At 41.1% G+C, this 15,693-nt stretch overlaps 1 protein-coding gene across 1 annotated transcript in view; it reads left to right on the top strand.

Annotated features, from left to right (window-relative positions):
* Positions 1-15,693, top strand: part of Pdzd8 (PDZ domain containing 8) — a 63,612-nt gene that overhangs the window by 14,699 nt on the left and 33,220 nt on the right. The window contains exon 2 of the mRNA XM_055629982.1: positions 11,983-12,105. Coding sequence (XP_055485957.1) covers positions 11,983-12,105 — 123 coding nt within the window. The remainder of the gene's footprint in view (positions 1-11,982; positions 12,106-15,693) is intronic.

The raw sequence follows: 15,693 nt of genomic DNA, 5'->3' as shown, positions 1-15,693 counted from the left end.
ATAGTTGAGCAAATGTCCTTGTATGGTGGAGCATCTTTTGAGTATATGCCTAGAAGTGGTATAGCTGAGTGTTGGCATACATTTTTTTTTTTTATGCTTTTGTTTCTTTTATCTTTTTTTCCCTGCTCCAACCCGATCCCTTGCAACAGCCCAACACCAGGTAGGAGAGAGAAAGTGTTCGTGGGAGAAGGGGTGCAGTTCTTTCTTAGCTACTTGCTCCTGGTTAGGATCATCGGTTCCCTGGAGCCAGTCCCACCCTCATTTTAGGAGATCTCCAACTTCTTGTCTCACAACAGCGATTAGGAGCAGCAAGGTGGAAGCAGGAACAGCATTATTCGTTTTTTCTGATCCTGGCTCTCTGGGCTCTTGTATTTATTCTCTTAAACTATCTGCACCTGGCAAAGAGCTCCTCACAGAGCCTGCATGAGGCAAATAGTCTGCTGCTGTGGACCATCTGAATCAGTCCCACAACCGCTGAGTCTTGAGGTAGTACTATTCTCAATTTTCTGAGAAAGCACCAGATTTATTTCCAAAGTGGTTGTACAAGTTTGCACTCCCACCAGCAATGGAGGAGGCTTCTCCTTTCTCTGTATCCTCTCCAGCATGTATTGTCACTTGAGTTTTGATCTTAGCCATTCTGATGGGTGTAAGATGGAATCTCAGAGTCATTTTGATTTGCATTTCCCTGATGACTAAAGACATTGAACATTTCTTTAAGTGCTTCCTGGCCATTCAGTATTCCTCTGTTGAGAATTCTGTGCTTAGCTCTGTACCCCATGTTTTAATTGGATTATTTGGTTCATTGGTATTTACTTTCTTGAGTTCTTTATATAGTTTGGATATTAGCCCTTTGTCAGGTTTAGGGTTGGTGAAGATTTTTTTCCCAGTCTGTAGGCTGTCATTTTGTTCTGTTGGCAGTGTCCTTTGCTTTGCAGAAGCTTTTCAGTTTCATGAGGTCCCATTTATTAATTATTGCTCTTAGAGCCTGTGCTGTTGATGTTCTGTTCAGGAAGTTGTCTCCTGTGCCAATGAGTTCAAGGCTCTTCCCCACTTTTTCTTTTTATTATTTTTATTTTATTTTATTTTTATATTAATCACAGGTCATTCACTTTGTATCCCAGCCGTAGCCCCTTCCCTTTTTCCCTCCCAACCCCACCCTCCCTCCCTCATCTCCTCCCTGACCCCTTCCAAGCCACCTTTTCTTCTAACAGGTTTAATGTATCTGGTTTTATGTTGAGGTCTTTGATCCACTTAAACTGCGTTTTGTGCAGGGTGATAAATACAGATCTATTTGTATTTTTCTACGTGTACATATCCAGTTAGACCAGCACCATTTGTTGAACAGATGAAAGAGGAGTAGGTGGCTGGAAATAATTAAACTGAGCGCTGAAATCAATAAATTAGAAGCAAAGAAAACAATACAAAGGATCAATGAAACCAAGAGCTGGTTCTTTCAGATAAGCAACAGACAAACCCTTAGCCAAACTAAAAGGCAGAGAGACGATATCCAAATCCTACAGTGGAGTTTTCAAGAAGTCACAGGTTATATTATGATGTCATTGCTCTGACGGCTAATGGACTGTAAGCTTAATTTCTTGTGGGTAATATTAGTGGATGTCATTCCCATAAACAGCAGCTCTTTGGAATCCTCAAGAATTGAAGAACACATAACAGGATCCTAAGAGCAAAGTATTTGCAAACCACTAGTTTAACTGGATGTTTTTCACTAAAGGAACTACTATTCTTGTCTGTTCCTTTCATAGTCACCTTTGGTGACTGTTGGACATAGACATATCTTTAATGCTGTTTAGTGCTGCTGGCCATGTTGATAGTCAAGGTAGACAGGGATAAGAGTGGGTCTGTGCCGTTTATTGTGTAATGACAACAGCAGCATATTTGAGTGTCTCATCTTCAGCCTCCACCCATAGAAAATGAAACTTACTGAAGTTCCATCCATTGATTTGTGTAGCTGTGCTTTCGGATATTTATTGGATCCTTTATCTACCACCCTTCTCCACCCTTATCCCTTCCTAACCCCAACACTAGGTAGGAGAGAAAGGTTAGAGGGGAAAGGGGGCGTGGGTACCATTAGACGATTTCCTGCTGGTTAGGGGCATTAAGACCCATGGAGCCAATTTGATCTTCATTGTCAGGATGTCTCCAACCAGCAACCAGCAACAAACAGCAAGCAGGAGCAGCCACAGGAGCAGGGGAAGCAACAGCCTCTTCTTCTCTCGGGGGTCTAACATTTATACCCTCTCAAGAGTCCCCTCAACATTCCAGTATTCTCTTATTCCTAGGTATGTGCTAGAGGGACATGGTAAAGGAATAGAAGTGCAGATTTGCCAACTTTGTTGCTTTGTGAAAGCTGAAAATTATAGACTTTTACAGGGACACATGTATACAGGGCTCCCCATACGGAGGGAGGTCAGAGAAACTACCCACGGGAGTTCTTCTCCTGTGGGTCCCAGAGACTGAACTTAGGTTGTCAAGCTTAGCAGCATGTGCCTTTACTTGGTAAGCCGTCTTGCCAGCCCTAGATTGATTTATTGCTTTCTGTGTTTGTAGCTGGGAATGGAACCCAGGGCCTTGTCCATGCTAGCTAAGCATCTACCAGTGAGCTACATCCTCAAGACTTAACACAGTGTTGATTATATTTATGAAGAATTAAAAGTTTGAAAACTATAACTACTCTCAGGTAGAGAATATAGGTGTGATTGTTATTTTTGTTCTTAGTATCATAGCTACTTAGGAGTATCTTTTTCTCCATAGAGTACAGAAATGAAATAATGTCCTGAAGGGTAGACTTGGTCATCAATAGTACATACCAGGGAAGTCCATGAGTGAAATAGCACTCTCTGCATTTCCTTAAGGATTTTTACTGTGGTTATAAAATTTAATGGGTAGGAATACTAAAATGGGAGGCATACTGGCTATTGCTGATTTCTTTTCTTACAGTTGCTAGTTGATACAGACTGTGCAAAGTTGAGGTTTAAAACGGTCCGTTATGGCTGCTGAAATCAGGGCCATCTGCAATGTAAAGCTGAGGGAAGAGAACTAGCCATGAGTGTAAACTCTGAGTAAATGGTGAGGTTCTGAAATGCTTCGTTGTGAACGAGGAGGATGTTTCCTCTCTGACATGTCTGTAGACCAGCCTTCATATCAGTACATGGAAAGTTTGCGATGACCTGTTTCTAGAGCATGTCGTTGTGTCACGTGCTTTTGAGAAGCTGCTCATGTAATTCCTGAAGCGCCTGTCGAAGACGAATGCTGCCGTTGCCTTCTGCAAACGAAGAGACGGGCTCTCACACGGGCTCTCGGACGGGCTCTCGGACGGGCTCTCGGACGGGCTCTCAGAGGCTGAAGTGCCTGCCTGGGAGGCCTCAGGCCTAAGTCGTCTAAAGTCTGAAACCAAGCGGACAGCACGACTTCAAATTGCCTTGTTCAAGACAACAAGCCAGGAAGGTCCTGGGGGAATCATAGAAAAGCTAAGAGAAGGAATTCAAAGGGAAGACAAAGACAGAAGCTGTGGACATTCCAATGGATATGGAACTGCCTGCACAGGGAGTAAGGGCCAGCGACAAGCAGAGAACTATTCTTCATTCACACGAAGCTGATATGAAATCATTAATCCCAATGAGAGTTCTCTGAGTTATAGCTAAGTTTTCTCCTCTTTGTCCTTCTTGATTCTTACTCTCTATTTCCCAGATGCCTGCCCGAAGAATAGATTACATATTATTTTGTTAGCACCCTGGTCTAACTTAGCTTTTGCCAATGCTATTCAGAGTAAGAGTAACATTGTCCACCTAGCGTGGGAAAACCATCAGGCTGGCAGGCTCAGATACAGCTTTATGTGGGAAGGAACCTGGCCTTCAGTGTGCATGCACCTCTGCTCTTGGACCTGGTTGTATCTCTGTTGTCTTTAGTTTCTAATTTTCTACTTTACATTGTAGGGTGTTTGTACATTCATCTTTCCATGCAGTGTTCTGTAGAATAAGTATTTGGAAATGTTTTTGTTATTTTCATCATACTCGTTGAATTGAATGTTACACATAATTCATGCAATATTCTTAGCCAGTTAAAAAATAAAAAGAAGAAATGCAATTACTTATGGGTTTAAGAGTTAGCTAAGTTAATAATGTAGGCAGAGCTCCCAGAACAGCTCCCATATAATGCTAGCTGGATAAGAGCTGTGCCAGGCTCAATTGTTGTGATAATAGTTCTGATAATTTACTTATTTAGGCAGTTTGCCTTTGCTTCCCTGGAGAAGAGGAGGTTAACCCAGATAATGTTTAAGATTTAAATCTCTCCTGTTTGTTGACTGACAGTGTTCATGTTATTCTTGGTTATCGTCTTACAGTCATGCTCTGAGACACCAACATATGGCTGTAGAAGACAGCATGTACCCATTACAAAGATGGAACTTCTAAAGGGTGTTGAGCATTACTTCTGAGGTGACATAAACTCTTGAAGAATTCCTTGTTTAGCAGATAACACGTATGATGCCTTGCATTAAGAAAGTCTTCATCTTCTCACAGTTAAAGAACACAGCTCTTCACTTTGGAACAAGAAATGGGAGATGGAAAACCTTTCGGAAATCATGCTTTGTTCTGTAATGCAGTGGAGAGCCTCTGTATTGCTTTAAATTTGGCGTTCTCACAATGCTTTGCCTCCTGGACAAGTTCTCTGCTTGCCTTTGCCTGCATATATCTAGAGGTCGAGTTCTTGCTCTGCGTTGAAGGGTTGTGTCCTTTTAAAACTAGCTCTAAGTGGTAGTTTGCCTTTTACTGGCTGAAAACTCTAGTTTTATAAAGTTATCATCCGGGAGAGAACACACAAGCTGACTGAGGCTGAGTAGCTCTAGATCTCAGCGTATTTTTACACTGGCTGTGTAGTAAACCCTTCCCTAAAGATCACAGTGTTTGCATACAGTGTTACTGCTGCCATGCGATGGAGATGTCACCAGCTGGCATTCAGGTGTTCTTCAGAACAATCTTGAAAAGATATTTAAAGTAAAAACATATTTTAGATGTTACAAAAGATGTTGTTATATGAGAAGGTGTAGCGTCTTCTGTGATAGTTTAGCTCAGAAGCTCGACAAGATGAGCAGCCATAAAGCCAGAATGAGGACCTGAATTCAGTCCCCTAAACACACATAAAAATGCTGGTCCTGACAGTGTACTTGTCAGCTCAATGCTGGGGAAGGTGGGCCTTGCTGGCCAGCTGGAAGCACAATTGGTAAGCGTCAAGGCGCTGGGAGACACTCTCAAAGGAGGTGGATGACCTTCCTGAGGATGACACCCAAGGACACCCTGGTGTCCACACACCTGCCCACTTGCACATACACAGAAACATTCACAACAAAGATGTCTGTCATATGCCATGTGGTCATCCTGCTTGGCCTAAAGTAGCCACTGTCTGACTTGAGCTTCTCAAAAACAGTTGTTCTGTATTGAAACATGTGCTCTCTCCCTCTCCCTCACTTTCTTCCTCTTTTTCCCTCTCCCTGCCCCCCCCTCAGTCTAGCTTTAAGTGGTTATGCATATAGCTATAATTTGTTCATTTTATTTTCTGTAGACTATTCCTTTGCAAATATGCCTCAATGGAATGATGATGGACAATTGCTTAGTATTGTTTTGAATAGCTTGACACACATCTCTTAGCATTGCGTACATTTCTGTTAGCTACTACTTGGGCTAGGGTTGCTTTGTGTCTTTTCAGATTAATAGAGAATGGCAATTTTCTACCTATGTCTATCCCAGCAGTTTCTCATCCCCTAGCATTTGGTCCTATCTCTCTTGAACTTAGTTAATGCATAAAAATTAAAAACAAACAGAACAGAAAGATTTAGTTAGGTGCTGAGAATTTAACCTAGGACTTACTTTTACCATTGGGCCTAAACAGAAAGAATTTTTATTTTATTTTTTTAATCACCAAGTTACCACTCTAAAGCCTGTTTGGCTGTGCTAAGTGTCACTGTTTAGGAGTGGCCATTTGTAGCTGGTTCTCTTGAACAGCTGGTAAGTGGTGTAGTTAAGGAACTAGGTTCTAAAGCTCAACTTTAGATCTTGTCTCTGACACATTCTAGTTGAGCAAGTTACTCGACCTGTTTGTGTCTCACTTCCTTATCTATACAATGAGTGCTAATGTATATCTATCTCTTAGAATTACTGTAGAGAGTAAGTTAGAATACAGTGTAAATGGTAGCTGAACCCTTAGAGTGTTGCTTCTGTTTTCCTGAGTAGTTTTGTTTCCAACTCTAAAGTTTCTTACCGTCCAACTGTATAAAATAGATGACCTAACTAATGCCTTTTCTTACTATCCCTTTGTCTTTTTTCAATACATCATTGCTTTACAATATGACAGCCATAGTCTATTCACTCTCACAAACAGTTTTTATTATTATTTTCATTTTCATGCTGTGTGGATCATATTTTCCTATTTGTTTCCACGTTTCATAATTTTATTTTTGGTGGAAACTATAAATTTCAGGTTAATACATCATAGTGATTCTTGGGTATTGGTTTCCCCTTCCCTAGTACTTGTAACTGCTTTGTTTGTTTTTGAGACAGGATTTTTTTTTTTTTTTTGTCATTCACAACTTTGTTTGGAAGTATATTTTTATAAAACTGTACATTACCATATAATATATTTATTTTTAAATCATTATCATTTAGTCCAATTTATTCAATTTGTATCCTGGCTGTGGTTCCTTCCTCATCTCCCCCCAATCCCACCCTCCCTCTTCTCCCCCTATGCCCCTACTGGGGGAGGTCCTCCTCCCCTTCTTTCTGACCCTAGCCTACCAGGTCTCATCAGGACTGGTTGTTTTGTCTTCCTCTGTGGCCTGGAAAGGCCGCCTCCCTCTGGGAGAGGTGATCAGCCAGCCAGCCACTGAGTTCATGCCAGAGACAGCACCTGCTCCTCTTACGAGGGAAAACACTTGGATGCTGAGTCTATGGGCTATATCTGAGCCAGGATTTTAGATCTTCTCCATGCACTGTCCTTGGTTGGGGTGTCGTCTTTTTAGCCCCCCACCCCACCTTTTTTGGCTTTGTTGGTCTCGTTTTGGAACTCCTGTCCCCTTCTGGTCTTTTAGAATGGCTAAGATAACAAATTCAAGTGACAACACATGCTGGAGAGGTTGTGGAGAAAGGGGAGCCCTCCTCCATTGCAGGTGGGAGTGCAAACTTGTACAACCACTTTGGAAATCAATCTGGCGCTTTCTCAGAAAATTAGAATTAGTGCTACCTCAAGATCCAGCTATACCACTCCTAAGCATATATCCAAAATATGCTCAAGTATACAAGGACATCAGCTCAACCATGTTCATAGCAGCTTTATTTGTACTAGCCAGAATCTGGAGACAACCCAGATGCCCCTTAACAGAGGAATGGATACAGAAACTGTGGTACATCTACACATTGAAATACTACTCAGTAATTAAAAACAAGGAAATCATGAAATTTGCAAGCAAATGGTGGGAACTAGAAAAGATCATCCTGAGTGAGGTATCCCAGAAGCAGAAAGACACACATGGTATATATTCACTTATTAAGTGGATATTAGACATGTAATACAGGATAAACATACTAAAATCTTTACTCCTAAAGAAGCTAAACAGAAGGAAGACCCTAGGAAAGATACTCAATCCTCATTCATAAGGACAAATACGATAGACATCGGAAGCAGGAGAAGTCGGGGAACAGGACAGGAGCCTACCATAGAGAGGCTCTGAAAGACTCTTCTGATAGAGGTATCGAAGCAGAGCCTGAGACTCTAGCCAAACTTTGGGCAGAGTGCAGGGAAGCTTATGAAAGAAGGGGGAGATAGAGAGACAGGGGATTTTTAATGTCTATTTCATACATGCTTGGTTTTTGGTTCAGTCTCTCCCAGCTCCCCATTCTGTACCCCTTAAATAAGCTCTTTTTCTCTCAGTTCTTGCCCTGCAACTCTCTTTATCACATGTGATCTTTGAAACGTATCTTATCCTGTAGTCCAGGCTTACCTTCGACATAAGATTTGTGCTGGGTTTATAGGCGTTCACCAGAATGCCAAGTCATCTGCTTTCTAGTTCCGGCTTGATTATTCTAGTACAGTATGCATCTCCTTTCAGTGCTAAGCTTCTGAGTTGAGTCTAGTTTCTGGTAGTGCTGTGAAGTACAATTGTTGTTTTACAAACTAATCAAATTAAAATGTGGCTCCTGCGGCAGTGGGTTCTTTGGTCAGTGGTTGATAACTTGTTTGCTACTGAAGGAGAAATGCTTCCAGCTCTTTTCCATCCTGGTCTGCTGTGGAAGCCCAGGAGCCTGCAGTCTTAGGACATGTGCTCCTTAAAGCATGCATCTTGGATGAGTCTCCACAGTCCGTTGTGCAACAAGTTGGCTTTGTTAGGAAGAGATTTGGAGATAATTTTGACTCTGTTCGTCCTCTCAGCACAGCCTCTGTGCCAAGGTTCCGAAAGTGGTGGTGGAAAGGAAACATTGGTAAGTTCTCTCTGTGTGAAAACGCCAATGGGAACTGAGCACTGAGTTGTCAGGTACAGGCTGTTTTCACCACGGAGCCGTAACTGCAGGAACAGGCCATCAGGGCCTCTCAGTGTTGTCTTCTCGGGGTGCTGCACCCAAGGCAGACCCCACACCCCACAATGAGGTTTAGGACAAGGAGCAGAGTTGCCTCCTCTTTACTGCACTGTCTAGAACTTAGCCTCCTAACAGGTAGCTGGAGGTTGGCCAGAGGCACTGAGTCTCTTTCCTTGTAGAGACAAAACCGTCCACCTGGAGGTACAGAAGACTGGAGCACACTCTGTGTCCCTGAGCATGCTGAGAGGAAGGGAGCCATCTTGGTTCAAGTATCAGACTTGGCTTTATTATTGAGTTTTTATAGATTTTTTTTTGAATAAATATTTCTTCATTTACAATGCCTTTAGGACCTTTTAAGAGACTTTGTTTTGTTTTTTATTTTCTTTTAAATTTTTTTTCACAGATTTTACTGGGGAGCAGGTTAGATGATCTCCTTACACCATCTCTCTTATTCTAGTCTTCCTAGGGTTAGTATTTAAGTTTTCTACAGTAGGCGGAAGTGAAAGTAGCTTGTTAAAGAAGGCTAATTTTGTGTGAACCTGAGTGGGAAAACTAACACTTTTGAATTGATAATTGGCAGCAGATGGTAGGATGGGAGGGTAAAGGTAGAGTAGAAACAGCCTGCTTTGCTGCTTTTGGGCTTCCTCGTGGGGAGGGAGAGGCTTGTTCTTAAACAGTTTTGAAAACCAAGTGTTCTAGGAGTGTGAATGTATAGATTCTTTTGACTGGCTTGCTGGATGACAGCTTTTTCCTGTTTAGTGTGTTCATCTTAAAGGGATTACATACATTTTCTGGTTTTAATTTTTATTCATAAACATTGTTAGCAAAGCACTGTAGACAGTAATAAATTCAGTTTAGACTGTATATCATTCTGTTTAACTCATGCTTCTTTGAGAATTGTTTTGACAAGAAAATTGTTAGAGCAGCTGTGATTTAGCTAAATAACTTAGAGTATTAATGCTGAACCTTTTAGAGAATGTATGATATTTGTAATTTTTAAGAGTTAATAGATTTTTAAATGTTCTTTAGAAACTATAAGGCTTATATGTTGAAAGCTCTCAGATGTAATATTGTATTAATATGATAAATATTTCTGATTTTTCTTAAAGTCTTGAATAATTTGGAAAGTGTCTTGAGTCCGTAGTTTTAAAAGCAAATTAGTGTACTATTTTGGAGAGACTGACTGGAGGACATTGTCTGTGTTCCTACTTCTATTTTCTTCAGTAGATTTTTCTTTATTCACATTTACTGGAAAACAGGACTTTCCTTCCTCTATCAGCATCCTTCAAAATAAAACATAGTACACTACTCCAAGTGTTTTATTTTTGGAGTTCAGTTTTCATCAATCAGCTCCACAGTCCTGAAGCCCTGAATGGGTGGCGCAGCCTGGCAGGCTGGTGAGAGGCACAGGCAGCTGTGGTGTGAGGCCACACTGGAGAGTGCAAGGCTTAAACGGCAAAAGCACTTTACCTTTCTTCATCGTCATCGTCATCATCATCAGTATTACTGACAATTGATTCACTTTGGATTCTGGTTGTAGATCCCTCCCTCATCTCCTCCTGGTCCCACCGTCCCTCCCACTTGCTCCCCTCCCCGCCTCCCCTAGTCCACTGATAGAGGAAGTCCTCCCCTACTGTCTGATCCTGGCCATTCAGGTCCCATCAGGAATGGCTAGATGCTCTTCCTCTGTGGGCTGGCTAGGGCACACCAGGGGGAAGTGATCAAGGAGGAAGCAGCTGAGGCCATGTCAGAGACTGTCTCTTCTTTCCTTACTAGGAAACCCTCATGGAGACTGCACTATCCATGGGCTACATCTGAGCAGGGGGTCTAGGTCCTCTCTATGAATGGTCTTTGGTTGATGCATCAGTCTCTGCAGGACCCCTGGGTACAGCTCTTTTGGCTCTGTTGGTCTCCTTGTGGGGCTCCTGTCCCTTCTAGTTTCTCCTATATCCCCCCTTCTTCCATAAGACTCCCTGCACTCTGTCCAAAGTTTGGCTGTGAGTCTGCATCTGCTTCAATCCCCTGCTGGGTGGAATTATAATATAGGATAAACATACAGAAATCTACAGACCTAAAGAAGCTAAACAACAAAGAGGACCCTAAGGAAGATGCTTAGTTCACATCCAGAAGGGAAAACAGGATAGGCACTGGAGACGGCCAGCATTTTAAATGACCATCGGATAAAGAGGAAAAAAGCCAGTGTGTTTAATTCAATATGATATAACATCTAAAGCCAAATAGAAAAGAAGCTTGAGAATTGGCTCCCTTAAGGAGCCAGGAAAATAACCCTCCAGTTGGAACCAAAGGTCTAAAGTCACGTGCGTGGTTCTTCTGGGTTTCCTAGACAAAAAAGCTTGTTATTAAGAGGGTGTGTGATTACAAAGGTGAACGGTGGTGGCCTCTGTGTGTGGAACCGAGAATCTCAGTCTCAGCATCTTTCTCGGACTCAGTGCTATTACCTAGGCTGGTTTTAAACTCCTGGGTTCAAGTGATCAAGAAGCATTTAACCTCTTTAGTAGCTGGAATTACAGATGAATTTAACTACAGCCAGATAGTCTTTTTTGTTTTGTTTTGTTGTTTTAAACCTTAAATTTTTCTGGGCAGATAAATGTCATGACTAGTGTAGACTGAAAATGACAGAGCTTCAAGCCCAGTTTTTCTCATATTCTTTGTCCTTTGCTTTAACCTGGAGTATGAGTTGTAGTTGAAGTTAAAGTTCGGTCCTTTTTACAAGCCAGCACAGGCATCTGCATAAGAAAGAGGTCATCAGTGAGGGCCACCCTGTGCCCCCGTAAGTCGAAGGTGGCTGCGCTGTGACAGTCTGGGTGTTGGTGAAGTCGGGCTAGCTAGAATTCTGGTTGGCCACGGCGGTGGAAAGTTGAATCAGATCTTTAGTAACCTGCATGAGCATCACTGTCTGGGGAGGGACAGTGCACAGCAGCACCCAGTCTGGAGCGTGAGCATTAAGATAGCTCGTAGAAAGCAATTCCTGCTGCCAGCAAATAGTGTCTTCAGTAGTTTGTTTGCTGCTGTCTGTTATTATCATCATCATTATGTACTAATCACTGTCATTTTGTAGTCATGAATTGTAGTCATGTATAGTAGAAGATGCTTTTCATCTGACCTAAAGAATCTGTCTCCATCCAAACTTTCTCCTCAGTGCCCCTGAGTTTCCCTTCTGTGTACGCTAAGTGTCCTGGGTTTTTCAGTAAGGATGTCCACAAAACAACAACTGGATTAGGCCAAGAAAGAACCTTTACCTTCAGTTATGCTACGCTTTGGTTTGTAGAACAAATGGATTATTAAATGTTTGGAGTCTTTTGTTAAACAGGTAGGTATTTATTATGCTCTAAGCTATGAATATTATTCAGAAATTGAGACTTGTCTTTACTTTCATCAGGTTTAAGCCGTTTTTTCCATATCAAGCCTTGCAAGGGTCTGAAGACGATGAAGAACTTATCCATATTCAGCAATGGGCACTTACTGAAGGCCGCCTTAAAGTCACCTTGTTAGAATGTAGCAGGTATGTTCTTTGTTTTCTCTTTATTGCATGTGGGCAAGAAAGTGTGAGAGAAATGAACTTAAGGACTGTTTATGTTTATTCTGCTTTTATATTAGTTTATGTTGTATTATTTTACCTATAAATACTTCAAACATAAATTTAATGAAATAGTCTTTTCCAGTTTGCAAAAATATAAATCATTTAGAAAGTCACTTGGAAGCATTTATTTTTCAGTAATTCCCAAGTTTTTAGATAAATAGTGCTGTGTTGACATTTTTATCTTAACTTTGCCTGTGGAATACATATTCCTAGTGTAGGAGGTTTGAGAATTGTGATTATTAAAAATGCTCACTGAAGTGACTAGATCAGATTTTGAAACCTGTGCATTTGGACGTAGTCTTTCCTGGCCTCAATATCTTAATACCGTAGTCCAAGTTGTGTTCATTTCTTGCCTAAATTAATAGCCAGAGTGACCTTTAAAATGCAGATCTAATTTTCACTCTCCTGCTTAATGCTCAGTAACTTCCCTTTTATTTTACTCCCAGGATAGCATCCAGATCGTCCCCTCATCTATGAGTGTCCTTTTATCCAGCTTCTTTTTCCCTGCCTTCTGTTCACCCCTTAACTCACAGTTACACAGGTCTTCTTAGGAGAGGGTTTGACATGATTTCCTCAAAGAGCCAGGTAGAAAATACTGTGGGCACTGTGATTCGTCCTGGTGCCTGCCGTATCTCCCTCTGTCCACTGTGCACTGTAGAACCAGGCACAGGCAGTGCACAGGCGAAGGCGCTTGGCTTTGGCCTGGACCTCTGTCATTTTCAGGTAAGTTTTATATGTAATGAAATGGTATTTTGATTATTTTTAACCATTCAAAATGTAAAATCTATTAATAATCCACATAAAACAGTCAGCTGCCTGGATTTAGACTATAACCTGCCACTTTTCTGCATAGACCTCTTAAAAGGCGAGCTCCTTACTGCCTGTCATCTGCCTTCTTGGCCCATACTCCCTTATGCTCCTTGAAACTAGCCTGTCCTGAAACACTCAAAAGCTGCCCCCTTAATGTTTGCTCAGCGTTCTGATGCAGTACACTGTCCCTAGGCTACATTCCTGTGATGCTGACTATACCACTGCCTACTTATCACATTTAATTTTTATTTCTAACTCATAATACAAGTAAGTACTTGAGTACTGGAGTTATGTTTTGTGCCTTATATGCTTGAGTCTCTGCCAGTAGGTAATTCTGGGTATATTGATTGTATACTAACTATGAGTATCCTGTTTGTACACCAGCTTATTTCTTAAGTCCTGTGATAACTGAGGATGATGAGTCATTATGTCAAAAAAAGACTTGACAAGAATCTTCGATTGAAAAAAGGAGGGCAGATACGCTATTATGTCATAAAAGGAACCATAGCGTATAATAAAACAGATACAGTAGGTCCTAGGTTAGGTATTGAGAAAAAATGAGTTCTTCTGCCAGAATGTTACTAGAAGGGCCTAAGGACTGATTATGAGTCTGTTAGCTGGTGGCCATCGACTCTTCTTTAGTCCTTTATTCACAGTCCCGCTGCACCTGAGCTATGCTCAGTTAAAGCCTTGCTAAGGAAGAAATCAAAGGCTATGTTAGGCATTGAGAAAGTATGGGTAGTCATTTATGTAGAATTGAATAAATAAATGATTGAAATAAATGATACAGCTGGAGAGATGGCTGAGAGGTTAAGAGCACTGGCTGTTCTTCCAAAGGTCCTGAGTTCAATTTCCAGCAACCGCATGGTGGCTCATAACCATCTACAATGAGATCTGGTGCCCCTTCTGGTGTATATGCCTACGTCCAGGAAGAACATAATAAATAAATAAATCTAAAAAAAGAAAAGAAAGAAATGATACAAAGAAATGCATCACAATTTAGAATATTTGCATTATGCTATATTTTAATAAGGAACTGCTTGCTGAATCTATAGAAGAAACCAGTAGACCTATTCAGAGCAGAGTGAGGGAACTGGATTTATGATGATGGGCGGGGTCAATGTGATATCCAAACTTTTACTATAAATGGTGTTATATTTGGTTTTTGTGACTGTGTCACCTGTCAAAAATTAGATTGGAATTTTTTTGAGAATACAATATTAAGTTAAAGGGAAAAATAGTTTATGAGTGTTCGGATGTTAACCGTATAAGCTTGGGATAGTAGCCAGTACTTTTAATAAGTAGGTGGCAGCTCCATGTTTGGAATGGGCATACTATCAAAATAACTGTCTAGGCACTGCTTTTATTAGTGCACACAGGTGAAGTTGGCCATGTGATAAAATGTCACTGTTCATGATTTAAGGATTATTTAAGTGTTTATATAAAGGAAAAATAAGATGTTATTCTCTAGCATTTTTGGCTTCACACTGAAGCATAAGCATTCTTTCCGTTTTGTATTTCTTCGGAGTCTCTAGAGGAAGAGAACAGAGTGTGAATATACTATACAAAGGCTATTTACTTAGAATTGGCATATATAATAGGAGCTAGTTAGTCTAGCAATGGCTGGCTGTAAACTGGAGGTTCTAAGACCGCAGTAGCTGCTCAGTCTATGAGGCTGATGCTGAAGACCTGGAGGGTGCCTGGAGCTGCTGGTTGTTCTCAGTGTCTGTCAGAGGCTAAGGAATCTGGCCTCTGATGTCAGCAAGGGATGAGAGCAGTAGGGGCTTCTCACCAACAGAACGTGCAACAGGCAGAAGCAGTGTTAGTTTTCAGTTGGCTCTCTTTGTGTATACAGGGGCTGCTATGGGAAGATGCTCCCTACCCTCTTCCCTCCTTGGCTAGTCCCTCCAGGAAACTGCTACCGACCCACACAGAAGTGTGCATCTTAGTTGTCCCACATCCATTAAGTTGGCAGCCAGGATTAGCCATCACATACATACTATTATTTTTAAAAGATTTATCTATTTTTATTTTATGTACGAGGATTTTGCCTGCATGTATGTAAGTACACTGTGTGTGCCTGTTGCCTGCAGAAGCCAGAAGAGGGTTCTGGACCCTGGAACTGTGGTTGTAGACAGCATGCTGCCGTGTCTATAACCGTGAGTGCTAACCCAGATCCTCCACAAGAAGAGCGGTTTCTTTCAGCCATGGAGTCATCTGTCTGCCCCTTTCCCGTTCTTACTAAAGCTTGTATTAGTCCTTACTATAGAATTCTTTTTATTTAATATAAAAGTAGAATTTTCCATTTAGGTTGGTGTGTGTGTGTGTGTGTGTGTGTGTGTGTGTGTGTGTGTGTGTGTGTTTTTCAGACTGAAGAAATTTTCTTAGTGTTATTTCATGTTTTGAATATAAAAATCATATAGTTCTTTTATCTTCTCTGAAACAGAGTGACACTAGAAGGGGGTAAAAAGAGAAGAACAATAAAAGAGCCTCTTTTAGAAGGCCAGAAAATTTTAATTTTACATTTTGGAAATAACATAAAGGCCTAATGCCTTTCAAGATTATTTTCACCATACACTTAATGATATGAAATAGTTTGTAGTAAATAGAATATTTAAAAAAATTAAATGAAAGGTAAAGCGTTTCTGTAGAGCATTTGAACATAGATAAAGTTGTTCTGAATTGGCTTGCTGAGATGAG

This window comes from Psammomys obesus, unplaced genomic scaffold, assembly GCF_907164565.1.
Source record: "Psammomys obesus unplaced genomic scaffold, mPsaObe1.curated_primary_1811, whole genome shotgun sequence".
Taxonomy (NCBI): Eukaryota; Metazoa; Chordata; class Mammalia; order Rodentia; family Muridae; genus Psammomys; species Psammomys obesus.
The sequence above is the reverse complement of the archived record's forward strand: the minus strand, read 5'-3'. Positions and strand labels throughout refer to the sequence as shown.